General features: G+C 58.2%; 1 protein-coding gene across 7 annotated transcripts; it reads left to right on the top strand.

Annotated features, from left to right (window-relative positions):
• Positions 1 to 27,789, top strand: WIZ (WIZ zinc finger). Of its 7 annotated transcripts, none has more exons than XM_033199217.1 (13): positions 16 to 154; positions 1,583 to 1,847; positions 7,243 to 7,315; positions 9,285 to 11,425; positions 12,892 to 13,215; positions 18,833 to 19,003; positions 19,903 to 20,406; positions 21,459 to 21,857; positions 22,436 to 22,987; positions 24,092 to 24,619; positions 24,836 to 25,255; positions 25,489 to 25,684; positions 26,636 to 27,782. In XM_033199217.1, exons 2-13 carry the CDS (start codon positions 1,643 to 1,645, stop codon positions 26,793 to 26,795), a joined length of 5,673 nt encoding a protein of 1,890 aa, XP_033055108.1. In that variant the 5' UTR covers positions 16 to 154; positions 1,583 to 1,642; the 3' UTR covers positions 26,796 to 27,782. The 7 variants fall into 7 exon arrangements, with proteins under 7 accessions (XP_033055113.1, XP_033055114.1, XP_033055108.1 ...); XM_033199219.1 differs by having other exon boundaries at positions 24,836 to 24,999; XM_033199220.1 differs by lacking the exon at positions 21,459 to 21,857.
• Position 27,790: the final 1 nt, after the last annotated feature.

The raw sequence follows: 27,790 nt of genomic DNA on the forward strand, positions 1-27,790 counted from the left end.
AAAGGGACAATGTCCCCCGAGCGGTGGAGGCGGCGGCGGCTGCGGAGGCCGCGGCACCGGCACCGGGAGCGGCAGCGGCGGTAGCGGCAGCGACGGCCGCACCAAGGAGGGGAGCTCCGAGCCCCGGCACCTGGCCGGCGGCGCCGCCTCCCCGGTGAGGCCCGGCCGGGCCTGGGGAGCCCGCGGGTGGGGCGGAGCCGTAGCGGGGCGGGGGAGGCCCGGGCCGGGCCGGGCCAGGCGGGACCCCCCGGGGCGGGGGCGGGGGCGGGGCCTTCAGGGGCGGGGCCTGATCGGGGGCGGGGCCGTGCAGGTGGGGGGAGGGGCGGGGGTCTTGGGGCAGGTGTCCCCCCTACCTCGGCGCGTCCCGCGGGGTCTCCCGCCCCGGGGTGCACGGGCGGAGGACGCATCCCCCGGACCTTGGACCCCCGGGGAGTGGGCCCGCACGGCGCAGCCCCCACCTCTGCGACCCCTGGGGGGCGTCTGGGTAGGAGCCCCCTCCCCACGCTGCCAAAGTGCTCCGAAGTTGCGGTCCCGCCCGTTCCCCGCGGGCAGTGCCCACCCGGTGGACAACCGCAGGTGCTTCCTCCGGGCCTGGGTAGGGACCCCCACCAAGACTGCCAGCCCACAGAGGAGCCCCCTGGGAATCCTCAGGCCCCCGAGGGCAGCGCCTGCAACCAGGCCTGGCGCCCGGGCCCCGCCCCGGTTGCCTGGGCCCGGCCTCCCCACCATCTCCCTGGGGAGGGCGCCTCATTCCTGCCCTTCACTTTCTGCCGTTACCTTGAAGGTATTTATAGGTAGAGAGGACAACCCCCGCTCCCCAGGGTCCTCATTTCTGGACCAGGAGCCCCATCGTTTTCTTTCGCCCGAGGACTAGAGCAATCTTGGTTGGGGGGTGGGGGGAATGGAGGAGCCCAAGCTGGGTATGCATGAGGGATAATGTTGGGGAGAAGCGAAAGGGTTAATGCTGGGGTCACTTGAGGCTGTGTGTGTGGAGGGGGGTGAAGGGGTTAATGCTGGAGAACCCTAAGGTCCTGTGTGGGGGAAGGGTTGGAGTGTGGGAAAGTGCAGGGATCATTGGTATGGGACAACCCAATGGAGAAAAGTAAAGGGGTAATGATGGGAGACTCCTGACGGTGTATAGGATCGGAGTGTACAAGTGGCTGGGATTCTTGCCGAGGAAACGAAGGCATGGCAGTAGGATGTGCGTGTGCATGGGTGTGAGGGCAGGACTGGGGAAAGTGCAGCTGTGTGTGAATGAAGGGAGGCGTCTGGAGAAGTGGAAAGATTGATGGAAGAAAACCTAGTGGCTGAGTGTGCATGTGTCAATATGGGTAAACTGAGGCAGTGCAGGATCTGTATAAAGGGGAGGAGTTATTGATGGGGAGATGGAGGCATGCTGAGGGTAGGGGCCATTGGGATAGAAGGTGTGTGGATAAGGTCTGAACACCATTAGCTCCCCTGGGCTGGGAGGTAAACTGAGGCAGTGAGCTGCAAAGGTGAGGACCGAGGTTTTGAGGGAGGGGAAACTGAGGCAGATTCCCTTTCCTCCATCCCCTAAGCATTTCCCTCTCTCTGTCCCCAGGCCCACAATGCTCCGCTGAGCCAGCCCAGCAGCTGAGTGGATCCAAGCAGAGAAAATCCAATGGAGGGGTCCCTGGCAGGCAACCCGGCTGCACCAGATCGTCCCCGAGGCCCAGAGAGACTGCCTGGCCCGGTGCCGAGGGAGAACATCGAGGGTGGGGCCGAGGCTGCTGAGGGGGAAGGTGGCATCTTCCGGTCCACCCATTACCTGCCTGTCACCAAGGAGGGTCCCCGAGACATTCTGGATGGCAGAGGTGGCATCTCTGGTAAGAGAATGGGCCCTTTGGCCCCCAGGGAGCGTCCAGCCCATTCCCCAAGGCTCAGAGAGAGCCAAGTCACCCAGCGCAGTAGCAGCTGAGCTGGGATGCTGATTCCGCTTGGGTCCAGAGCCTTTTCTTTGCACTCTGTTTAGTTTCTTATTTGACAGTTGTGAAAACAGATGTCCTGGGAGCCAGTGACCAGACCAAGGCTCCCCACTGGGTGGTGTGGAGCTGGGACTTAAACTCAGGTCAGCCTGGCTGCCTCCTCTGAGCATACTAATTGGGTCCAGAGGCCCATCTCAGCACCCCAAACTCCCTGTCCCCAGCCCACTTGTTCCACAGGTATTCCCCACTCCCATCAGTCTATCCCAGCTCCCTCTGGCTGTCTGGGTGTATCCTGTTCGTGAGCCATGGGCCAAAACAGCTTGGACCTTGTAGTGGCTAGGGAGAGACTGGGTAGTCAGGGATACTGGCCACCCCTTTGTGCTTTGGTTTACCCAGCAAAAAGGTATCTGACACTCTCCTCACCTCCAGATGTGTTATTCAATCATTAAATACTGAGCACCTTTGGTGTGCCAGGGTATGTGCTAGGTGCTGGGAAGACAGCTGTAAACCAAAGAGGCAAGAATTCCTGCCCTCAAGTGGCTGACACTCTAGTAGGGGAAATGGATAACAAGCAACAAATATCAGAAGGATAGGTAGTGACAGATGCTGTGAAGGCATTAAACAGAGTGCCAGGATCATGGCTGGGAGACCTGGGAGAGCCTCCCTGATAGAGTGGCATTTGAATGGAGCATGGAATGAATGGTGGGAAGGACATTCGGGTGGAGGGAACAGCCAGTGCAAAGGCCCTGTGGTGGGGAGGAGCCTGATGTGTCCAAGGACCTGGTAGGAGGCTGATATGCCTGGAAAACAGTGGGCTGATGCCTCAGACCGCCCCCCCGGCCATCTCCAAACACCTAATCAAGGGCTTCCTCCATGCTAAGGCTTTTGCATGATCATCTTCTGTCTTTCTCCAAAGAACCCTGTGGAATAGCCTTCGTTATTATTATCCAGTATCAGAGATGGGGAAACTGAGACCCAGAGCAGCGACATAAATTGCCCAAGGTCACCTAGCCAGGGAGTAGCATGGCTTGACAGCCCTCACTCTTAACCACCCTGCTGCATCCTCACAGATCCTTGACCTGCTCCAGCCACCTTTACCACTCATGATGCTCGGATATTTATAAATACACAGCACCTTCTAGGGGCCACACACTGGGGCACAGTGGTGACTGAGCACACACCATCCTCGCTCTCACAGACCCCACCATCTGAGGCTGGGGAGACAGATGTTGTGATACCGTGTTATGACCCGGTGTTATGTCACCAGATGTTATGACACAGTGGCTGGGGTTGTGATGAGGAAAGCACCTGGCGGGGAGCAACCAGGAGTTCCTGCAGGAAGTGAGAGGTAGGATGAGGAACAATGAGCCAGACCAAGGGGGCAGCAAGCATCTAGGCAGGGGACTGCATACATGCAAAGGCTTAGAGGGAGCTGATGGCATCTGTAGGTGTCAGGCAGTGGGGTGGCAAGGTGAGACCCCTGAGGGCACAGGGTACACCCAACTCCAGAGTATCAGCACTCAGGGAAACTTAGCAATCCCCTTGTCAAAGCCATGAATAACTGAGTTAATAACTGCGGCTCAGAGAGAGGCAGGATTTTGTGCCAGGTCGCATAGCCAGCCAGGGCAGGGCAGGGACTTTGATTTTGTGGGAGCCTGAGGGTACAGGCTGTAGGGATCCCAGGGTCCTCTCTGGGTCTGGTTCCGAGGGATTGGACATCTCTTCTCTACCTGGCAGATGCCTCAGGTCTGGGGAGAGGGAAAAAGCAGGCAGGTAGGTGCATCCTCACTTCCTCTGGGGAATCACCCAGGGTCTCATGCGTGCATCTCTTTTATAGCCTGGGGAGGAGGGAAATGTGGCTGCTGAGGGGGGCCAGGCCCACCCTTGAAGGTTTCCCTCAGCAGCTGGGGGCAGGGGTGGGAATGGCTTGACTTGGAGTGAGGTCATAGCCTGGATTTGGAAGAATGCCTGGGTTTGGGACACCACATCTCTCCCACTACCCTCTCTGTCCGCTTGATCTGCCCCTTCCGGGATGCAGGCACCTGCCCTACTAGTCTTGTGATGCCTATAAATAGGAACAGGCTCTGGGGCTGCTATTTCACCCCAAAGCCTGGGCCTTCCTTTATCCCTACTCAGCCCTCGGAGGCCCCCAAGAGCACCCTGGAGTGACCACCTCCAAACTTCTCTGCCTGGGCAGGGGTATGCCCGCCGCCTTCTCTGTCCTCCGTTACGGCTGTTTACCCGGAGCTCCCACAGCCCCTCTGCAGCTCCTACCTCTCTGGTTGGGTCTCCCAGGTTCAGAAAAGACTCAGGGGGCTGAGGTGGTCTGTATGGATCAATGAAGAGTCTGGTACATGCCTGGCATTGTGTTGGGGACAGGGCACCCAGGGACAAATGACACATCATTTCTGCCAACTTGGGGCCCCAGCCTGGGGAGAAAATCAGAGCGTGGAGTGACTGGGCCTGAGGCTGTGGGGTCTAGCCACTAGCTTCCCCCTTGAGACATCGCTGAACCAGCCTTGACCCCCCCAGGCCTCCCACCAGCCTTCTTCCCCTCCACCGCCACTTCTCTGGATGGAGCATTTACTGCGATCTTGCTGGCACCCATTGCTGGCCCTGCGAGACTGGGTCGGTGGCTGTTCCCATTGCACAGAGGAAGAAACCAAGGCTCGGAGTGGAAGAGGCACGCCCTTCAGGGCACCCCTGGGGCCTTGAACTTGGATCTATCTGGCTCCAGAATCTAGGTTCTTGGCCACTCTATCGAGTTGAACCCCAGGCTTGGAGTTCAGGCTGCTCATGGACACTCCTTGCCATCAGCATTTGCAAACTCTCTCGGGGAACCCAGATGGCAGGAGCCAACAAGGGCCCCTTGGCACGGCCACTGCCTGAGGGCTGTGACCCAGCACCTCGTCTGACCCATAGGGACTCCTGGATCCCCATCAACTGTGGAGGCCTCTGGGTGAAGCCCCCACCCCCAAGGTGTCTTGGACACAGGGCACTGCTTGGCCTGCTTCCTCCAAAGTCACTGCCACTAAAAATAGGAGACTCGCTGGAATTGCTCAAAGAGGCCACGCGGTCCCCTGGCTCTTGGAATTCTTAGACAACGGCAATCGCAGAATCACCAAATCTGGGACGCCCAGAATCTTGGGAGCTTGGGATCCTAGAACCTCAGAAGCAGGATGCCCAGGACCCTCAGACCCAAACCTGTAGGTCGCGCTAGGGCAGGTTATGTGCGAACCGGTTGCCCTCTCCTGAAAAAAGACAAATCTATGACTCATGTATTCTCTAGAGACCCTGTTTCTTGGGGGCCTCACTCCCTTGGCTGGGCCAGGCCTTTCTTTCCCAACTCTGAACGCCCTCTCCAACACCCCCATCCTAAAACCAGCCCGTGCACCCAGGCATAGCTCTGCTACCCATCAGTGTATCCTGGTGGTTCTCAAACGGGGGTGATTCGCCTCCCCCTCCAGGGGACACTTTGGTAATGTTTGGTGACACTTTTGGTTGTCATGACCGAGGGCTGGGGAGATGCTGGCGTCTGGAGGGTGGAGGCCAGGGATGCTGCTCACCATCCTGCAATGCACAGGATGGACCTCACCCCAGAAAATGATCTGGCCCCAAATGCCAATAGTGCTGATGTTGAGAAACCTTGTGCTGTAGATGATGCAAATTTCCATACCCCCACCACCCCTTCCAGAGGTCACACAACAGTCACAACCCTTTTCTTGAGTTCTGAAGCAGGACCCTCAGCCAGTGACCACACCTTTCTGGTCAACACCCTCTTCCCATCCTACCTCCATTTTTATCCCTTGACTCCCAACAGTCAGCTCTCAATTTCTTGGGCCAATTGGATGATGAGGGATTGGAAAAAGAATTCGCCCCAGCCCTATCCCTTTTTCTGGACCATCCTCAAATTGAGGCTAATCCAACAATTGCATCTGTCAGGCTCTGGATGGGGCACAAGTTCCCCCAGTGTGTTAACCTTGGCCCGGGCAATTGGCCTGCTCCCCGATTGGCAAGCTCACCCGTGTCAGGCAAGTGTGGCAGGCAGAGGAGACGCAGGCCAGGATTCCTGTGGTCGCTCCAGGCATTGGCTCCACAGGCGGATAATAGAGAGTTGGCTCCATCTGTGTTGGTGGGGAGGGGTTCCTGGGAGAGGACTGGATTTCAGGACATAGGCCTGGGAGAGGGTGCAGAAGGCAGGGACGGGCTCTCTGCAGCTCAGGTTAGAACAGGTGCCTTGTTCATCATCTGGCAAGGACTTGTTGAGTGCTTGCTGTATGCCAGGTGCTGGGATGCTACAGTGAATGAAGCCGACAAAGTCTCTGGTCTACTGCAACTACATCGTAGTGGGGGACCCAGCAAGCAGTCATCCCAAGAAAGAGCTAAGTGATTTCAGAAAGTGCTAAGAAAGAAATGAAACAGGTGCTGAGAGAGAAAATCATAGGGGCTCATTTGAGTTAGGCGGTCAGGGATGAGTGCCCTGGGCAGAGGGCATAGCAGGTGCAAAGGCCCTGAGGTCCAAAAGAGTTAGGTGGGCTTGGGGCTTCCCGAGGAGGCCCATACAGTTAGAGTAGAGGCACTGAGGGGCCAGGAGAGAGATGGGAGGTTAGAGAGACCAGCAGAGGTCTGACCTCATAGGGCCTTGTAGGTGGCGGCTAAGAGTCTGGTTTTTAGGCTGGGCACAGTGGCTCACACCTGTATTCTTAGCACTTTGGGAGGCCAAGGTGGGTGGATTGCTTGAGGTCAAGAGTTTGAGACCAGCCTGGTCAACATGGCGAAATGCCCTCGCTACTAAAAATAGAAAAATTACCCAGGCATGATGGTGCACGCCTGTAATTCCAGCTACTTGGGAGGCTGAGGCAGGAGAATCGCTAGAACCCGGGAGGCGGAAGTTTCAGTGAGCCGAGATTGCGCCACTGCACTCCAGCCTGGGCAACAGAGTGAGACTCCATCTCAAAAAACAGAAGTCTGGTGTTTATTATAGGTATAATGAGAAGCCAGGTGAGTTTTTAGCAGGGTGAGGCTTGTAAAAAACCACCCTGGTTGCTGGGTGGGGGGAAAGAGAGGAGGGTTGGAAGGCAGCAAGCCCCTGGGGTCCCCCAGGAGAGTCAAGGGGACTCCTCCAAAGAAACCCCTTCCAGGGCTCAGGACTGCAGAGGCCACAGGCCTCTCAGGGAGAGGAATTGGGAGCCAGCAGGGCCATTCCGAGGCACCTGGCAGGGCTCCTGGAGCTGGGGTGTGGAGGACCCCGGCCAGGGGGACCCCAGCCCCTCAGGGTCTCCCCTCTCTGTTGCAGACGGGCAGCCCCATCCCGGCCTCAGCGAAGCCCTCCCCCGTGCCACCTCCGCCACCCATCGGATCAGCAGCTGGTGAGTGCCATGCTGGCCCTGACCTCAGGGAGGGCAGGGGGGCAAGCAGGACATGCCCAGGCCCCAGAGAAGCCCCTGGGGAATGAGAAGGGGACAGGAGGGAATCAGGAGGCCAGGCAGGAGGAGGAGGCAGCTCCCGGCAGGCAAGCCCCTGGGCGTGTGCTGGGGTTGGGGGAGGTCTGGGATGAACACAGAAGGTCAACTCTCATTATCCCTGCCAGGAGCAGGGCCAGAGGGGCAGGAGCCTGGATGTTGGACCCTTGGAGTCCTCTCTCTGCCGGGTGACCCTTAGAATGATACTATGCCTCTCTGGACCTCAGTTTTCTCATCTGCAAAATGGAGTCCATAAGATGCATCTCATGAATTCGCCTTGAGGATCCAAGGGGCACTGGGTGAGAGCAGGAATCAAGAGCAATGCTGACGGTCCCTACCCTTTATTAAATGGCTTGGCAGCTGCTAATAGGTCATAGTAATTTTTTTTTTTTTTTTTTTTTTTTAGAGAGTCTCACTCTATCACCCAGGCTGAAGTGCAATAGTGTGATCTCAGCTCACTACAACCTCCACCTCCTGGGTTCAAGCAATTCTCCTGCCTCAGCCTCCCCAGTAGCTGGGATTATAGGTGCCTGCCACCATGCCTGGATAGTTTTTGTATTTTTAGTAGAGATGGGGTTTCACCATATTGGCCAGGCTGGTCGAGAACTCCTGACCTCAGGTGATCCACCCACCTCAACCTCCCAAAGAGCTGGGATTACAGGCATGAGCCACCATACCTGGCCAGGTCATAGTAAGCTTATCAGGATTACTAATAGCTCTCAGAATGAACAATACTATTATTAATTAATTAATAATAGCTGCTATGAGCTACGCTCTGAACATGTGTTTATCCCCACTGAGTCCTTGCCACAGCCCCAGGAGGATGGTCCTGTTAGTATCGCATGTCAGCGATGGAGCTTAGAAAGGTGACCTTATGGTCTCTACCCAACACCTGAATGGAACTTTTTCCACATCTGTTCCATGAGCGTGATTGGCACCCCCTGATGGAGGCAGGATCTTGAAAAGGAAGGGAGGACTGATCACAAATGGCCATAATAAGAACGCATACTGGTCCAGGCATGAGGTGAAACAAAGCATTTCTCAAGCACTGAGTTGTGTTATCTTCACCCTACAGCCTGTGGGGTCATTGAAAGGTTGTGGTTGTGAGCATTTAAATAAGCACCTGCCTTATGTTGCAAGCACCTTTTGTTGATGGTGGCTATGAGAAAGCTCCACAGATGTTGTATAAGGACAAAGAGGTTCCCAGTTCTTGGGAATTGCCCCCATTTTTAGGATTGGAAAACTGAGGCCCAGAGAGGTTACGCCGCCCCCACCAACACCACTCCCACCCCTCTGCCCAGGAAGGTCAGAATCACTGGGGCCAAAGGCTTAGCAGGGACCTTCCACCTCTCCTGACTCTGCCCTTCTAGATGGGGAGATGCAGGGAAAAGGAACATTCCTTTGACCTGTTCCACCACGAAGTTAACTTTCACCAAATCTGAGGGAGAGGTGAAACTAAATTAGCAAAATCACCCCAGTTTGGGGAAGACCAAGACAGAAGCAGCCTGGAGCACAGATGAGAGGCTTGGGTCCTTCCTGGGGAGAGATGAGAGTTAACTGCTGTCACCAGACTTCTTAGAGGTGGCCACATCCCCGTGTGGTCCAGGGGTGGTCTCTGCATATTCCCCGACAATGCAGCAGGGCTAGGCTTTGTGGACAGGTGCATCCTAAGAGTTGAACCTGGCTTTTGACCTGATAGGTCCCAAAGGATCCACATGGACTCCCCCTACCTCCCACCCTCACCCCCACACCCCTGTCGCCCTCGGGCTGGATCTCTGGGGCCTGCTTCAAACTGCCTGTGAGGACCCCCATCACCACCCTAGGAAGGAAAACTGCAGCCCATGGCTAACCTGTCCTCATTGGCACTTCCTTGCAGCTGCTGGGATGGAGGCAGCCTGGACTTCCGGCCGGGCTCCCCACCACCCCATCTCCTGGGCCATTTCCCAGGCACCCCTGATGGCGGGGGACCCTGGGAGCACCCCCTTGTCCAGGAGGCTGGGGAGGGCATCCTGTCTGAGCGGAGATTCGAGGACTCGGTCATTGTGAGAACCATGAACCCCCACGCTGAGCTAGAGGGCTCTAGAAGGTTCTTGCACCACCGGGGGGAACCAAGGCTCTTGGAGAAACACCCCCAGGGTCGCCCCAGGTTCAACTGGCTCCAAGATGAGGACGAGCAGGGATCCCCCCAGGATACAGGGCTGCACTTGGACCTACCTGCCCAGCCGCCACCCCTCGCCCCCTTCAGAAGGGTGTTTGTGCCAGTGGAAGACACCCCGAAGACGCTGGACATGGCGGTGGTGGGTGGCAGAGAAGACCTGGAGGACCTGGAGGGGCTGGCCCAGTCGTCGGAGTGGGGCCTACCCACGTCAGCCTCGGAGGTGGCCACACAGACCTGGACGGTGAACTCGGAGGCATCTGTGGAGCGGCTGCAGCCGCTACTGCCTCCCATCCGGACCGGACCCTACCTGTGTGAGCTGCTGGAGGAGGTGGCCGAAGGGGTGGCCAGCCCAGAAGAGGACGAGGACGAGGAGCCGGCCGTGTTCCCATGCATCGAGTGCAGCATCTACTTCAAACAGAAGGAGCACCTCCTGGAGCACATGAGCCAGCACCGCCGAGCCCCAGGCCAGGAGCCCCCTGCGGACCTGGCCCCGCTGGCCTGCGGTGAGTGTGGCTGGGCCTTTGCCGACCCTGCTGCTCTGGAGCAGCACCGGCAGCTGCACCAGGCCTCCCGGGAGAAGATCATTGAGGAGATCCAAAAGCTGAAGCAGGTTCCAGGGGACGAGGGCCGGGAGGCACGGCTGCAGTGCCCCAAGTGTGTCTTTGGCACCAATTCCTCCAGGGCTTATGTGCAGCATGCCAAGCTGCACGTGCGTGAGCCCCCAGGCCAGACCGCTAAGGAGCCTTTTGGAGGCAGCAGTGGGGCTGGCAGCCCCAGCCCTGAGGCCAGCGCCCTCCTCTATCAGCCCTACGGAGCTGCCGTCAGCCTCAGCGCCTGCCTCTTCTGTGGTTTCCCCGCGCCCAGCGAGAGCCTGCTCAGGGAACATGTGAGGCTAGTGCACGCCCGTCCCCACTGGGAAGAGGATGGCGAAGCTTATGAGGAGGACCCTGCCAGCCAGCCGGGCACTAGCCAGGATGCTCACGCCTGCTTCCCTGACACTGCTGTGGACTACTTTGGCAAAGCTGAGCCGTCCTTGGCCCCCATGTGGCAGGAGAACCCTGCTGGATACGACCCCAGCCTGGCCTTTGGCCCAGGATGCCAGCAGCTGAGCATCAGAGATTTCCCGCTGTCAAAACCACTCCCGCATCGCATGGGCCAGAGGCCTCTCGGAAGGCTGGCCTTTCCCTCCACACTAGCATCCACCCCCTACTCCTTACAGCTCGGGAGAAACAAAAGCACCGTCCACCCACAAGGACTGGGGGAACGGAGGCGCCCTTGGAGCGAAGAGGAGGATGAGGAGGAGGAGGAAGAGGAGGATGTGGTGCTGACCTCTGAGATGGATTTTTCCCCTGAAAATGGGGTCTTTTCACCCCTAGCCACCCTCAGCCTCATCCCACACCCTGCCCTGGAGCTGAAGCGGACATTCCGAGAGGCCCTGCAGGCAGCAGAGGCCACCCAGGGGCAGCAGCAGCAGCTCCGAGGGATGGTGCCCATTGTGCTGGTGGCGAAGCTGGGGCCGCAGGTCATGGCGGCGGCCAGGGTGCCGCCGAGGCTGCAGCCCGAGGAGCTGGGGCTGGCAGGCGCACACCCGCTGGACTTCCTGCTCCTGGATGCGCCACTGGGCGGCCCGCTGGGGTTGGACACATTCCTGGATGGGGACCCGGCCATGGCACTGAAGCACGAGGAACGGAAATGCCCCTACTGCCCCGATCGCTTCCACAACGGCATCGGCTTGGCCAACCACGTCCGGGGCCACCTGAACCGTGTGGGCGTCAGCTACAATGTGCGCCATTTCATCTCCGCTGAGGAGGTGAAGGCCATTGAGCGCAGGTTCTCCTTCCAGAAGAAGAAGAAAAAAGGTAGGGCAGCTTCACTTTAAAAGGCCCAGGAGACACATGGCTGGGCAACCTACCCTTGATCTAAATTCTCTCCCTTAGTGCCAAGCAGGGGGACACTGGGGCCTCTGCTCCTGAGAGACTTGGGAGCTGCAGTAAAGACCACCCGTCGGTGGATGTGTGGAGACGCCCCAGTGCCCTGGCCATTCCAGCCACTGGAGGAAGGAGTGTGGGTAGAAGAGTCAGCCTCGGGCAGAGAATTTCATTCATTCCTCCATTCAACAATTATTTACTGAGCAAGGTTCCCCTCTGTTCTGGGGACCTGGGGACACAGCAGTGGACAGAATAGCAGTTCTTGGACTCTCGGAGTTCATGGCCCAGTCCAGGAGTGGTGGGACCCCCTCCACCCCACCCTGGCCAGCTTCAGAACCCCCTGAGGCTGCCTGTAAGGTCTGTCAATTCCCACCGTACGAGGCTCTGATTCCCGAAGTGTGTCTCCAATAGGAGCACTCTGGGTGGTTCTGACATTGGCAGACACACAGCCCACTTGGGGAGGTGCCAGTATGGTGTATGAGTGTGTGTGTGTGTGTGTCTGTGTGTGTGTGTGTCTGTGTGTGTGTGTGTGTGTCTACGCACTAGGGGTAGGGGGCAAGGGGTGGACAACCAGGAAACCAGGCAGTGATGACACTGACTGAACAGGGCTGAGATGCGGGGAAAGCTGGGGGAACCAGGAGGCTGGGGAAGCTGAGACAAAGTCCCTAACTCCAGTTGCAGGGCTCAGAGAAGGCTCTCAGCAGAGGGCATTACATCCATTTGTCCATTTCTTCATCCAACAAATATTTAATTTACAGCACTTGGGTGATCATGAGTAAAAATAGTCACGAGAAGGCTATTAATCAAATACTCACAGAGGATGGCAAGTCCACAACTGGAGAAGCATTTATTTTTCTTTCTTTTTTTAAGGGACAGAGTCTTGCTCTGTTGCCCAGGCTGGAGTGCCATGGGGCAATTATAGCTCACTGCAGCCTCAAACTCCTGAGCTCAAGCGATTCTCCCACCTTAGCCTCTCAAGTAGCTGGGACTACAGGCACGCACCACTATGCCCAGCTAATTTTTTTTTTATTGAGATGGGGTCTCACTATATTGCCCAGGCTGGCGTCAAACTCCTGGGCTCAAGAGATCTTCCCGCCTGGCCTCCCAAAGAGCTGGGAATACAGGCATGGGCTACCGCACCTGGCCCTGGAGAAGGGTTTTTGCAGGAGAGGCCCCTCCTTGATGTTGCCAGATATGGGAAGGAGGTATCTGGGAGGGTTAGGCTTCCTGGAATGGGGTGGGAGGATACACGAGCTGAGAGCTGAGGGGCAGGCAGGAGCAAAAGGGACAGCCACGGGGAAGGAAGACAGTCCAGGGTGAAGCCCTGAGTATGGGGAGGGGTTGGGGTTGGGGAGTAGCCCCTCCCCACCTCAGGCAGTCCTGTCCTCTCTCCACAGTGGCCAACTTTGACCCAGGCACCTTCAGCCTGATGCGCTGTGACTTCTGCGGGGCTGGCTTCGACACACGGGCTGGCCTCTCCAGCCACGCCCGGGCCCACCTACGTGACTTCGGTATCACCAACTGGGAGCTCACTGTCTCGCCCATCAACATCCTGCAGGAGCTGCTGGCCACCTCTGCCGCTGAGCAGCCCCCCAGCCCCCTGGGCCGAGAGCCTGGGGGTCCGCCTGGCAGCTTCCTGACCTCCCGTCGGCCCCGCTTACCTCTCACGGTGCCCTTTCCACCCACCTGGGCTGAGGACCCTGGGCCAGCCTATGGAGATGGTAAGGGGAGGGGACGGGCTGTGCTGGAGCCCTATCCTTCCCAGGGGCCCAGAGCATTGGAGGGGCGGGGCTGGAGGGGCACCGCTCAGCTTTCCTGGAAGCATTTTGAGTCACTTTACAAAGTATGTTAATGACTCTCCTTACAACCAACCTGCTATTTAGGTGTCCTTTCTGTTTCACTCAGGATCTGGGCCAGGTCTCTTTCTGGATCCAGTTTTTCCCTATCTTTCCTGCCAGTGACTTTGACAAATGCTTACTGAGCTTTTACTGGGAGCCAGACATCGTTCTAAGCACTTTACAAACATGAACTCATTTACATCCTCACAACAATCCTATAAGGCAGGGTTATTATTTCTTCCACTTTACAGATGAGGAAACTGAGGCACAGAGAGTTTAACCTGCTCGAGGTCACACAGCTGGAAAGGGTGAAACAGGGATTTGAAACCCAGGCAGTCGGGCCCCAGATTCTTTGCTGTTAATGACATCTTCTATCTTGAGACGCATTGTCACATAGAACTTTCTGAGATGATGGCTGGAAATGTTCTCTAGATATCTGCACGGTCTTACAGGGACACCATTGGTCATGTATGGCTGTTAAGAAGTTGAAATGAAGCTAGTATCAGGCTAGTGGGGATCCTATTGGATCTAGAGTGCAGATCTAGAGTCTAGATTTTCTTTTTTTTCTTTTTTTTCTTTTTTGTTTGAGTGGCACAATCTTGGCTCACTGTAACCTCCGCCTCTGGGGTTCAAGTGATTCCCCTGCCTCAGCCTCCCGAGTAGCTGGGATTACAGGTGCCCATCACCATGATCAGATAACTTTTATATTTTTAGTGGAGACAGGTTTTCACCATGTCGGCTAGGCTGGTCTCAAAACTCCTGCCTTTAAGTGATCGGCCTACCTCAGCCCCCCAAAGTGCCAGGATTACAGGCGTGAGCTACCGTGCCCAGCCTACAGGCCAGATTTTCTTTTCTTTTTTTTGAGACAAAGTCTCACTCTGCCACCCAGGCTGGAATGCAGTTGTGCAATCTCAGTCACTGCAACCTACAACTCCCAGGTTCTAGCAGTTCTGCTGCCGAGTAGCTGAGATTATAGGCGTGTACCACCATTCCTGGCTAATTTTTATATTTTTAGTAGAGATGGGGTTTCACCATGTTGACCAGGCTGGTCTCGAACTCCTGACCTCAAGTGATCTGCCCTTTTCAGCCTCCCAAAGTGCTGGGATTACAGGTGTAAGCCACTGCACCCAGCCTAGAGTCTAGATTTTCAACCAATGTTTGCTTTGTCTGGCAGTCCTGATATGTTCCTCCATTATCAAATGCTTGCTATGTACTAAGGTTTTTTAATTTTAATTTTTTATTTTTTTGAGATGGGGTCTTGCTGTATTGCCCAAGCTGGTCTGGAACTCCTGGGCTCAAGCAGTCCTCCTGCCTCAGCCTCCCAAAGTACAGGGATTTAGAGGCCTTAGGCACCACATCTGGCCCCTGTACTAAGATTTTAACATGTATTATCTCATTTATGCCTCAATGTAAGTCTGTGGAACTAAGATTGTTGTGTTTCTGTTTATTTATTTGTTTGTTTGTTTGAGGTGGAGTCTCACTCTGTTGCCCAGGCTGGAGTGCAGTGGCGCCATCTCGGCTCACTGCAACCTCCGCTGCCCAGGTTCAAGTGATTCTCCTGCCTCAGCCTCTCAAGTAGCTGGGATTACAGGTGCGTGCCACCACACCTGGCTAATTTTTAGTAGTGACGAGGTTTCACCATGTTAGCTAGGATGGTCTCGATCTCCTGACTTCGTGATCCACCCGCCTCGGCCTCCCAAAGTGTTGGGATTACAGGCGTGAGCCACCGCGCCCGGCTGTGTCCCTGTTTTAAGGATAAGGAAACCATGGATCATCTTCTTTGCCACAGCCACACAGCTATAGAGCTGGACTTCTGAGCAGCTTGTTTGGTGGTGTCTCTAGTAGAGGATGGCTTGGAAATCCTTAAGTCCTATTCGGTGAAGGAGCCCAGAACTGGGCACCGCAAAGGGAGTGGACAAGTGAAGGGCCCAGTCTTGCACCGCCTGACTTTGCACGAGCCTTTACAAGGCAGAGAACTTGGCTACGAAAAGTAGTTGACCTCTGAGGAATGGACAGTGTCTGAACAGGGGGAATCATCCCCGCGGCTGCTGGAGGCTGGGGCTTCCTTTGATACTATTCCTTCTTTTTTTTTCTTTTTGAGATGGAGTCTTGCTCTGTTGCCCAGGCTGGAGTGCAGTGGTGTGATCTTGGCTCACTACAAGCTCCGCCTCCCGAGTTCACACCATTCTCCTGCCTCACCCTCCCAAGTAGCTGGGACTACAGGCGCCTGCCACCATGCCCGGCTAATTTTTGTATTTTGTTTAGTACAGATGGGGTTTCACCGTGTTAGCCAGGATGGTGTTGATCTCCTGACCTTGTGATCTGCCTGCCTCGGCCTCCCAAAGTGCTGGGATTACAGGCGTGAGCCACCGTGCCCTGCCTTTTTTTTTTTTTTTTTCTTTTTAAGAATGGAGTCCGCTCTGTCACCCACGCTGGAGTGCAGTGGCACGATCTTGGCTCACAGCAACCTCCACCTCCGGGGTTCAGGCTATTCTCCTGCCTCAGCCTCCCAAGTAGCTGGGATTACAGACACCCACCACCATGCCTAGCCAATTTTTTTTTTTTTTTTTTTTTTTGTATTTTTAGTAGAGACGGGTTTCACCATGTTGTCCAGGCTGGTCTCAAACTCCTGACCTCAAGTGATCCACCCCTCTTGGCCTCCCAGAATGCTGGGATTACAGGTGTGAGCCACCACACCCGGCCCCTTTGGTACTATTCCTACTTGCAGCTGCTGGGGTCCTACCTAGACCTGTACTCTGGGCTCAGTCAGACCCATTCACAAGCCCACTTGAAGGGCACTTATGAGCCTGCAAAGGGGAGGGTGGGGCTATCAAAGACCCCTCTCCTTGGAGGTTCAGAGAGGACAGCGGCTGGGTGAGGGGACATCTCAGGGAGGGGCAGAGTGGGGACTTGACCTCAGGCTTCTTGCTTCTGCTAAAGGCTGCCCCCCAAGCGTTCAGCTCACCCACACCTGGCTTGTAGTGTCTCAGGGGTGACTGCGAGACAGAGCTGACTCTGAGGATGGTTAGGGGTGCAGGAAGCACTGGGGTATAAGGAGTCAGCCTACGGATGAGAGGAGTCAGGTTTGGCACTGCCCTGGCCTTGTCCTTGGGAGGGAGAGCTATGACCAATCTTTCAGTGAATAACTGCGAGGCAGAGGGGTGGCGGTTAAGGAGTGATTGGGAAGATCCTGGAAGCCTTGCCTTAAGTAAGGATGTGCAACATTAGGGCTACGTCTGGGCACTGGCCCTGCAAGGCTGTCGTTAGAAGCCTGCCCCCTCTCCCTAAGTGGGCAGGAGGGGGCGGGTGCCAGGTTGGGGGCGGGGCAATGGTCGGATTCTAGCCCCACCCAACTGTCAAGGAACAGCTGGGGACAATCGGAGAGAGAAACAGGCGGTGATTGAAATGTGGTGCCGGCCGTGTGGGGTCCCCTAGGTCTGCGGAACACCACCGTCGGGGGACGGCTGGATACCAGGATGATACTGGAGGGATTCTCGTGGTTGGAGTTCAGGTGTTTTCCAGGATCCCCGACTCGGAGGTGGAGACTTTCCGCAAAGGGAATGGGGCAGGGTCCTAGGGCAGGTCCTAGCTCCGCCCGTCGAGGCTTTTAAGAGTTTGGACGTTGTTTAAGGGGGTTTCAGTGAGGCCGGAAGATTCCCATCCTAGGGGTAAAGATGTCCAGGGACTGGGCTGGGGCGGCGGTTAGAGGCCGCTGGGCGCCCAATGTGGGTGTATCCACTAGCCAGGGCGCGCGGGCAGCTTCCAGCAGCTGCAGCCGTCCGCCCGCAGGGCCCAGACGAACGGTTTTGCTCGTGGCGCTCGGCATTCGGCACTCGGCAGGCCACCCTGGGCGCGCCCTGAGGGGCGGGGCAGGGAGGGTTCGGCGGCGGCGGCGGCGGCGGCACTCGGCACTCGGCGCTCGGCTGCTCCCGCCTGGGGCGGCCGCCCCGCGTGCGCCGGAGCCAAGATGGCCGCCTCCACCGCCCAGTGCCGAGTGACAAAAGCGGAGAGCAAGGCGGCGGCGGGGCCGCGCGCGGGGGGCGCCCGGGAGCGCGCGCCCGCGGGGGCGCCCCCGCCCAGCCCCCCGAGCCCGGGCCCCGCGGCACCCCCCGCGCCGCCGCCGCCGCCCCCACCCCCGCCGCCGCCGCCGCACCGCCACCGCCACCGCCGCCGCGGGACGGGCCCAAGGCCGAGCCGGAGCCGGGGCCCGGGCCCGCGTCCGCTCCCGCGCCGGGTAAGAGCCCGCGCTTGGGAGGGTGCGGGGAGGGGAAGGTCGGAATCCCGCCTGCCGGTGCCGCCGCTCCCGACCCCTTCCGTCCAGTCTCCGGGACGCCCCCCCTCCCCCAGGCCCTTTAGTCGTGTGGGCCCAGGGCCTTCTGTCGCCGCTCGTAGGATCCTAGGCTTCAGAAACACTCCTCCGCCGCTCCTTGAGACCTTTGCCCCGTCTGACAGATGTCCCTTGCCCCCTTTTGGAGCCCCGGGAGCGTCCCTTGCCACGGTTCCGGTCCGTCCAGTGCGGAAATTCACTTCAGCCCTGCCCCATCTGACAGATGCGCCCACCCGACCCGGAGACTTTGACGAAGTCCTCGGTGCCCCAGTCCTCAGCGCTTACTCTTTGCTTCTGTGAGACTCAAACTGAGCATGGAACCTACATGGCCCCTGCCCCCTTACATCCTCTAAGGCCCTATCTGGCACACAGTTCCTTCATCCTCTGAGCCTTTGCCATCCTCTGAACTCTAAATTTGGAGTTCAACTGGCCTCCCCGGCCGCTTTGAAAAACTAGACGTGAAAATTCGCCCTTGGGTTCCCTCTGCCACACACTCCTCACCCAGGGATGCTTCGGGCCTGATAGATGTCTCAGAAACGTAACACAAAGTTCTGTGATTCCAACTCTTTCTGTCCGCAGTCAGATCGCTGTAGGTGCAGACACTAGGTTCTCACCTTACCCCACTTAGGGCTCAGCTTGTGATGAGTAGGCTCTGCAGCCCTGGTTCCCCCATTGGCTCTGCAGCCCCAGCTGTTTTGTCTGGTGGGGATTCCTCACTGAAGCCACTTCGCTGTCCCTGGCTCCCTGGCTCCCTGCCTCTGCGTGGCCTCTCCAGCCTCCTGACCCTGGTGTTTTGTTGAATTCCCTTTCTGAGTGCCTCCCACCCTCACCCTCAAGACAGGCAGATGTTGCCCCTCACAAGTTCTGTCCAGAGAGATCTTTTCTTTGAGATCCCCTGGGATGGGAGTTTGGGCTCACATTTGCATGACACCCCAGACCTGTCCATGCTGTAGTGTGTGGAAGCAGCTGCTGGTGTCTGCTGTAAGTGGCAGCCTCAGTGTCCCTGCATTGGACAGGTTCTGGGGGTTATGGGTGGAACCTCAGCTTTCCTGGGGTGAGTCGCCTGGCAGAGTGACAGCAGACATCAAGGATAAGGAAGAAGGTCATCTTCTTAGTTCTGGGGATAGACAGCCTGAAACTTGCCTGGGCTGAGCCTGTCTTCCCAACCCACAGGCCTGGGTTCTGAGGAAAACGCAATGGTGGCCATGGACTTGGGCTCTCCCTCGCTCCCTAAGAAGAGCCTGCCTGTCCCTGGGGCCCTGGAGCAGGTGGCCAGTCGGCTGAGCAGCAAAGTGGCTGCAGAGGTTCCTCATGGCAGCAAACAGGAGCTGCAGGACCTCAAGGGTGAGTGGCCCAGGTGGCATGGCAGGGGATGCTGGCCAGGCTGGTTACACTCACAGGAGCACTCTTGTGCCTTGGGGTTAATGTGGGGCTCCAGGTTGCACCTTGAGGCACCAAGATTGGCACTCAGCTGTCTTCTCCCTTGAACTTCTGTCCTGGGCATGCGTGGCCCTGAGCTGCACCCTCATGGGGTGAGGGACAGCATCCAGAGAAGCAGTGGGTGTGGTGGTCCAGAGCTCATACTCAGACCCAGCTCATTTGCTGAATCTGGCCTTTGCTAGCTGTGTGATCTCTTGCATGACACCATTTCTTCGTGTGTTGATCCTCAGGTTGTTAATGACTAGTGACGGGCCCTCGGGTCGACAGGGAGGTGAGACGAGCAAAGTGAATTTGGCCCTTGCTCTTGAGGGCCATTCAAGTTGGGGAACAGGGAGACAGAGAAGCAGATAGACAAGGATAAAGGCTCTTTGGAAGAGGGTGCAGGAGACTGCAAGGACCAGTGTTTCGGGCAGGAGTTGAGCCACAGAGGGTGGTTAGAACTCAGTTCAGTGAAGCATGTGGCTAGCAGGTCAGCGTTTGTGTGAACCTGTTGCCAGGGCACCCAGTAGGCGTGAAAGGTTCTGAAAGGTGTCCCACTGGCTGGATGACAGAAGGGCTCTACCTCCTGCTGTGTGCCCTTGGGCACAACTTTTCCCTCTCTGAGCCTCGGTTTCTAACCCTTATTGGCAAAGCAGCCAAGCTATTCTCCGCCTTGTTAGGGTCATTGTGAGGTTCGGGGGGCCTGACGGAGGCAAAACACTTCCATGGAGCCTGGGTGAGTGGGACTCTCGGGGGAGGAGAAGCCGGAGAGCTGGGCCGCAGGCCTCACAACCTGCTCTCCCGGCCTCTGTGTTGCCCTTCAGCCCAGAGCCTGACCACCTGCGAGGTCTGCGGCGCCTGCTTTGAGACCCGAAAGGGCCTGTCCAGCCACGCGCGCTCCCACCTGCGGCAGCTGGGAGTGGCGGAGTCGGAGAGCAGCGGCGCACCCATCGACCTCCTCTACGAGCTTGTGAAGCAGAAGGGCCTGCCTGACGCCCACCTTGGGCTGCCCCCGGGCCTGGCTAAGAAGTCCAGCTCGCTGAAGGAGGTGGTCACCGGGGCACCCCGGCCCGGCTTGCTCACCCTGGCCAAGCCCTTGGATGCCCCTGCTGTCAACAAAGCCATCAAGTCGCCTCCCGGCTTCTCGGCCAAGGGCCTGGGCCACCCTCCCAGCTCTCCGCTCCTCAAAAAGACACCACTGGCCCTGGCGGGCTCCCCTACCCCTAAGAATCCTGAGGACAAGAGCCCCCAGCTGTCCCTGAGCCCCCGACCGGCCTCCCCAAAGGCACAGTGGCCTCAGTCTGAGGATGAGGGGCCCTTGAACCTCAGTGAGTGTGGGTCCTGAGAGCCGAGGGAGGTTCTGGCGCTGGGAGGGACGGGACCTCAGGTTGGGCTAGAGGGCCCAAGGTGGGTGGGGGCGGTGGGGACTACAGCTCCCATGTCCTGGGTCAGCCGGGCCAGAATATTGGTCGAGCCTCTGCATCTCCTTTTGGGCCGCCTTGGATGTGGATCATGTCTCCCACTTTACTTTGTTGATCTTCCCCTGAAGGCCTCACTGCGGCTGCTGAGCCTGCCAGGGTCATGCTCGCCACTGAGGGGCAGCTCTTGGCTTTCTCTGGGCCTGTGGGTAGGGGCAGTGAAGGTAACTAGGGTTCCTGTGGCCTAGCTTTCTCAGTGGTAGTTGGAAGCATCTTGGGTAGACGGGGATCACCTAATGGGAGGTGCCCACAGTTGATCCTGTCATCAAGTCTTCCTGGTTGTCCATGCAGAGGCAGCTCTCTCTGCCTGCCAGTGAAGCCCCACTTCCTGGGCTGCCTGTGGGCACGGCAGGTAGGGTTTGGGAAGAAACCCTCCAGGTGCAGTGAGCAGGTTTAACAAGGACGTCCCTCACAACATCAGTCTTTCCCATATCTTTGTGGACATTTGAGTCTGGGGGTGACCCCAGGGTCTCACCCCCTGCCCAACGGAGTCCCCCATTTGGCACCTCATATTCCCTTGAAGTTGCTTCCACTGAGTCTGCCGTGCTTTCAGGGGCACACCTGCCCTTGGCTGCATGAGTCCAGCAGCCACCATCGCCCCCACACAGCTCCCATAGCAGGGATCCTAGGGGAGAGGGTCAGGGAGTATCCGATTATCTGGAATTTGGTCACTGCCTGTCTACCCAACGTCCTTAAGCTCTCTACACTCCCCTTGATGCCAAAGGGCTAGGCAGGAAATAGGATGTCCTGCTTCCCAAACTTCAAAAGAAATCTGCAGCCTGAGTCTTGGACCCCCCAACTGCCTGAGCAGCCAAAAATCACACCAGACCCTCCTGCCTCAGGCCCCCAAGGCCAGCCAAGGTGGCGGCCGTGAACCCCCACCCTGTGTTTTGTCTCCGCAGCTTTAGATAGTGACGGGGGCAGAGAGCTGGACTGCCAGCTGTGCGGTGCCTGGTTTGAGACCCGCAAGGGCCTGTCCAGCCACGCCCGTGCCCACCTGCGCCACCTGGGCGTCAGCGATCCGGACGCCAAGGGATCCCCCATAGACGTGCTCCACGGGCTCATCAGGAGGGACGGCGTCCAGATCCGCCTCCCACCCAGGCGCGGCGCCCTGGCCCACCCGGGGCGGCCGCCTCCCACCTCCGCGGCCCTCTCCTTGCTCCCCCCCCCACCGCCGGCCAAGAAGGCCAAGCTGAAGGCCGCGGGTATGGCCAGCCCCTGGGGGAAGCAGGACCTCTCGGCCGCCGCAGCCGCCGGCATTTTCTGGGCCTCTGATGTGGAGCCGTCTCCTCTCAACCTCTGTAGGTTCTCGCTTCAGCTGCCCCCTCCTCACTGCGGGCCCTGGAGCCCCTCCCGGGGGGGGGGGTCACAGCCCCCTCCCTGCTGGGGCAGGGAGTAGACAGGGGCCCTTGGCAGTGGGCCAGTTCTGCCCAGAGATCTTGTTGGCAGTGGGCTGCTAGGCCCTCTCTCTTGGCCTTTGACCTCCGTGACCCTTCCTGAGAATGAAGGCCAAGGTGGGGAGATCCTGCCTTTTAGTGTGCAAAGCACCCACATCTGCCCCTGTCTGGATGGCACATAGCACCTAGGCTGCCCTCCCTGCCTCACCCTATCCTTCTTGGGACCCACAGAGCAATGGAATCTTGATTCCATCCTCCTCCGCCAGGACCGAGGGCCCATGTGCTCTCTGGAGCCTCCCCTCACTCCTGCCGGGTATCTGGCCCCCAGCCCCGCTCTTCCACTCCCTTACCTGCACCTGCCCTCACCACCCTAACCTGTGGGCGTGTTGCTGCCGCCCACGCCCAGCCGACCAGGACACTCCTGCAGGTGACCATGCTGGCAGTTCTATGATGCTAACTGCCTCCTTCTCCTCCTGCTGCAGCCTCAGGCCCAGAGCCAGCACGAGACATCCGCTGTGAGTTCTGCGGCGAGTTCTTCGAGAACCGCAAGGGCCTCTCGAGCCATGCGCGCTCCCACCTGCGGCAAATGGGCGTGACCGAGTGGTACGTCAATGGCTCGCCCATCGACACGCTGCGGGAGATCCTGAAGAGACGGACCCAGTCTCGGCCTGGCGGACCTCCCAACCCACCAGGGCCAAGCCCAAAAACCCTGGCCAAGATGATAGGCGGCACAGGTCCTGGCAGCTCACTGGAAGCCCGCAGCCCCTCGGACCTTCACATCTCACCCTTGGCCAAGAAGTTGCCACCGCCACCAGGCAGCCCCCTGGGCCACTCACCAACTGCCTCTCCTCCTCCTACGGCCCGGAAGATGTTCCCAGGCCTGGCTGCACCCTCCTTGCCCAAGAAGCTGAAGCCTGAACAAATACGGGTGGAGATCAAGCGGGAGATGCTGCCGGGGGCCCTTCATGGGGAACTGCACCCATCTGAGGGTCCCTGGGGGGCGCCACGGGAAGACATGACACCCCTGAACCTGTGTAAGTGTGACCTCGCAGTAGGGCAGGGAGAACAGCTGGAGGAGTCTCCTCCCTGCCTCCCCTTGGGGGTATCCAGAGTGCCTAGGGTTGAATTGGAAGGGAGGACATGCAGGTAGAGAGGACACAGGGTTAGCTGTGTGTTCTTGCTATGCAGACCCCTGCAACTGAGCTGCTGCTCAATTGTCCTTTATTCACCTGAGAGGCAGGATTGTGTCATTCAGTGACAGCAGAAAGATTCCATCTCTTGTGCCATTTCAATTGATTGGTAGTGGCTGTCAGCCAGACTCCTAGGGAGAAAGACTGCGGGGATCCATTAGTGATGTCTGCTACAGCAGGCGTGTAGGGACTGGCAGTGAACGTCTGAACTGTGTCTTTCTGACATTTTTGGTAATTAAGTGCTTGACATTTGGAGTCAAGTGTGACTTAAGATCTCTGTTCCTCCCCAGTCTAGCTCTGTGTGACCATGGGCAAGTTTCCTCATTTGGAAGATGGAGATCAGCATAGTCCCAACTCTTTTTTTCTTGAGGATTAAGTGGGATAAAGTACTTAGCACGCACCTGGTTATAGAAAACTCTGTATGTCGTCCTTGTAATGTCACTTGCTCGCTTGCCTGTGACACCAGCACTGTGTTCATTCTGCTCAGATTGATTGGATGCCCACTCTGTGCTGAGCAGGTGAGGGCAGCCTAGGCTGTGCCTTAGCACTCACGTGCGTTGTCTACCAGCTCTGTGCCCTGTGCTCAGAGCTGTTCCCATTTTAGACCCTCCCATAGTGACACTGGGAAGTAGGGGTTTTCATCTCCATTTTGCAGCGGAGGAAACTGAGGCTCAGAGAGGGAAAGTGACTTGCCCAGGATCATACAGGGAGATATCTTGAAGCCAGCTAGAATTTGAGATGACAGAACAAGCAGAAGAGCCAGATGTACACAAGGGCCTGTGGAGGCCCAGATGAGGGAGCAGGTTGTTGCGGTCTGGTGGGTGGCAATGGAGAGGGGTAGCTAGGCAACTGGCACTGATATGGGGGCTTTGAGCTTGGAGGCTTCCTGCCCGCAGCCGCCGCCTCCTTCTCCTCCTCCTCCTTCCCCCTACCCTGGATCCCCTGCAGCGTCCCGGGCAGAGCCGGTGCGCGACATCCGCTGTGAGTTCTGCGGCGAGTTCTTCGAGAACCGCAAGGGCCTGTCGAGTCACGCGCGCTCACACCTGCGGCAGATGGGTGTGACCGAGTGGTCGGTCAATGGTTCGCCCATCGACACACTGCGAGAGATCCTCAAGAAGAAGTCCAAGCCGTGCCTCATCAAGAAGGAGCCACCGGCTGGAGACCTGGCCCCTGCCTTGGCTGAGGATGGGCCTCCCACCATGGCCCCTGGGCCTGTGCAGTCCCCACTGCCGCTGTCGCCCCTGGCTGGCCGGCCAGGCAAACCAGGTGCAGGGCCGGCGCAGGTTCCTCGTGAGCTCAGCCTGACGCCCATCACTGGGGCCAAGCCCTCAACCACTGGCTACCTGGGCTCAGTGGCAGCCAAGCGGCCCCTGCAGGAGGACCGCCTCCTCCCAGCAGAGGTCAAGGCCAAGACCTACATCCAGACTGAACTGCCCTTCAAGGCAAAGACCCTTCACGAGAAGACCTCCCACTCCTGTAAGCAGCGGGCGGCAGGGTCCCGGGAGGGCGACCGCCAGGGCCTGCCAGGCCAGGCCAGGCCAGGCAATGCCACAAGCGTGGACTGACCCCAAGTGGGGCCCCCATGGCTGGGTCTCTGTGGGAGGCGGGATTGGCACCTGGCCTGGGCAGGGCCGTCTGGGTGCACCTGCCCCCTTCGGGCTGTGGCTCAGCAGCACCCCCTCCGCCCCGCAGCCACCGAGGCCTGCTGCGAGCTGTGTGGCCTTTACTTTGAAAACCGCAAGGCCCTGGCCAGCCACGCAAGGGCACACCTGCGGCAGTTCGGCGTGACTGAGTGGTGCGTCAATGGCTCGCCCATCGAAACACTGAGCGAGTGGATCAAGCACCGGCCCCAGAAGGTGGGCGCCTACCGCAGCTACATCCAGGGCGGCCGCCCCTTCACCAAGAAGTTCCGCAGTGCCGGCCATGGCCGTGACAGTGACAAGCGGCCGTCCCTGGGGCTGGCACCCGGGGGCCTGGCCGTGGTCGGCCGCAGTGCCGGGGGGGAGCCAGGGCCTGAGGCTGGCCGGGCAGCCGACAGTGGTGAGCGGCCTCTGGCAGCCAGCCCGCCAGGCACCGTGAAGGCTGAGGAGCACCAGCGACAGAATATCAACAGTGAGTGCTGGTGGAGGAGGGTCAGAAGCGCAGCAGGCACCTGCCAGGCCCACCCAGCCACTCCCCAGGTGCTCTGCCGTGGTCCTTTAGTCCTTTCTCTAGTTGCTCACCCATTCACCCGCCCATCACCCATCCTGCCCATCCAGGTAGCATCAGCCCTCAGCTCTTGTGTATTCCAAGTCTCTGCAGCATCCACCCCTCCCACTCATCTCTGGTCCCTCTCTCCACCTTAGAATTCGAACGCCGACAAGCCCGCCCTCCAGATGCCTCCGCAGCCCGGGGAGGTGAGGACACCAATGACCTACAGCAGAAGCTGGAGGAGGTGCGGCAACCCCCACCCCGAGTCCGGCCGGTCCCCTCCCTGGTGCCCCGGCCCCCCCAGACATCACTTGTCAAGTTCGTGGGCAACATCTACACCCTCAAATGCAGGTAGGCTGCCCCTGGGGGAGGGAGGGAGACCACCTGAGTGGGCCTTGGTCACCCAGAGCCTTGGACAGGATAGGGTCTGGTGGGAGCTGGGAGCTGTCGCCTCAGTGGCTGCCCTTGGGTGTGGTGGGGCTCAGGCTAAAGGCTGACACCCTGAGCTTTGTAGCCTGCGAGAGCTGGGTTCAGATCCCAACTCTGCCACTTACCAGCTTAGTGACCTCAGGGAAGGACTTAACTGTTCCTTACCTCAATTTCCTCACTCATAAAAGCGGGTTGATAACAAACCTACCTTACAGATTTGTTACGAGGAGTAAGTGAATTAAATATTTATAAAGCACTCAGAACTGCCTGGCACATGGTAAGTAAGCACTCAACTAGTGTCTGGCTCAAGAAAAAAGTAGGTCTTAGTTAATTCTTACCAAACTCCACAAGTACATTGAAGAGCAGGGAACTGGGACTCTGAGACATGAGGTGACTTGCCTGAGGCCATACAGGCCAAGTCAGAAGTCCGAGTCAAAGCCAAGTCTTGAGCCGTGGAGCTTGGGCTCCAGGCCTCTGTGCTGTGAGGCCTCTTTAGGTGCCAGGAAGATAGGAGGAGGAGGAGGGGGGCCTGGCTCATTGGGTAGGATTTGCTTCTCTGTGCCCTCTACCGTCTCAGAGTCTATGTATCTGCCAGATGGCAGGGGTACTTGGAAGCCAGTAGCCCTTAGCTGGCCCCAGTGACTTCTGAGCATAGAGGCAGGGGTCTCTGTGAGCCCCTGCCATGACCCCATGGTGAGTGGAGGTGGCTGTCCTTGGGAAATGCCTGATTTCTGGGCCCCTCTTCCCCTGCCTCCTGGGCTTGCTCTGTCCACACTAAGTAGCAGCAGGTGTGCCCAGGGATGTGGGCAAGGCTATGCTTCCACCTCTCCTCACAGCACTGGCCACTCCCTCTCTCTCTGTTTACCCACGCAGGTTCTGTGAGGTGGAATTCCAGGGCCCCCTCTCCATCCAGGAAGAGTGGGTGCGGCACTTACAGCGGCACATCCTGGAGATGAACTTCTCCAAAGCGGACCCCCCGCCTGAGGAGTCCCAGGCCCCGCAGGCACAGACAGCGGCGGCAGAGGCTCCCTAACACAAAAGCATTCCAGATCCCCTCTCGTGCCACCTCTGTCTCCTCTTCTTCCTCCTCTGTGTCCTCGTCCCTCTTCCTCTTTCTTTCCGTTTCCAAAGGAGCAAGCCAAAACCTCAAACCGGCGCCCCTTGGGGGCCGGGCACACTACAGCCAGGGCGCCGGGAGCCAGCTAGCTGCCCTTCCCCCAGCCTGAGGACTCTGGGGCCACAGGGTGTCTTCCTTCAGCCCATGCCCACCTGGTCCAGCAGGGGCAGCAGCCAGGTCTCTGGTGGCAGCCGATCTGGTCACAGGGGAGGACAGCACTCCCCCATCTAGCAGCCAGGCAGGGCAATGTCTGCCATCCGTGGCCATTTGCAAAGACCCCAAAGACCCCTGTTCTGGTTCCCTCTCGCCCCCATGAATATCCTCTCACACGCATGTACATGCGAACACACACACACGCACCTCGTGAGACCCGGGACCTGCCCCGGACCCCCAGTTCCCGGGTTGAACGACCACATCATGCCACGGTGCTTGCTCAGGGGAAGCCACGCTCCCTCTGTGGGGCCTGCTGGGGCCTGGGAGCCCCCACTGAGCCCACAATGCCACGGAAATCCTTGTTGGTTGCCCCCCAGAGGGGCCTTCCCAGCTGGGAAGAGCTCAGAGCTGACAGCTGCCTCCTGCCATGTCAAGGGCCCCCAAAGAGCCTCAGGGGCTCTGGGGCCCTGCAGGGTGGGGTTGGGGGGTGGGACTCTCCTCCCCCACTCCTGCTCCCTCTCCCTTTTCACTGTTGCTTTCTATGTATAGCTCCCTAGACCTTTCACTTTTTTAAAAACGCGTTTTGTGTAGAGAATAAGGAACGTGGATCTTTTTATTTTGCAATCCTGGGCCAGCTAGAAGCCGGGAGCTGATTGACCTTTTAACTTTTTTCAGTGGCCACATTTTGGTTATCGATGTACCTAGAAGTATGTAAATTAGATTAAATTTCTCTTCTGGAAACGCCCTGGGGCAGGCAG

The sequence above is a fragment of the Trachypithecus francoisi genome, unplaced genomic scaffold (assembly GCF_009764315.1).
Source record: "Trachypithecus francoisi isolate TF-2019V2 unplaced genomic scaffold, Tfra_2.0 Lachesis_group5, whole genome shotgun sequence".
Taxonomy (NCBI): Eukaryota; Metazoa; Chordata; class Mammalia; order Primates; family Cercopithecidae; genus Trachypithecus; species Trachypithecus francoisi.

Bases quoted from the DNA above. Each gene is read 5' to 3' on its own strand.
- WIZ (XM_033199217.1), top strand. From the start codon at position 1,643: ATGGAGGGGTCCCTGGCAGGCAACCCGGCTGCACCAGATCGTCCCCGA. The intron at 19,004-19,902 runs GTGAGTGGCCCA...GTTGCCCTTCAG, and splicing joins GGAGCTGCAGGACCTCAAGG to CCCAGAGCCTGACCACCTGC. The intron at 20,407-21,458 runs GTGAGTGTGGGT...TTGTCTCCGCAG, and splicing joins TGAGGGGCCCTTGAACCTCA to CTTTAGATAGTGACGGGGGC.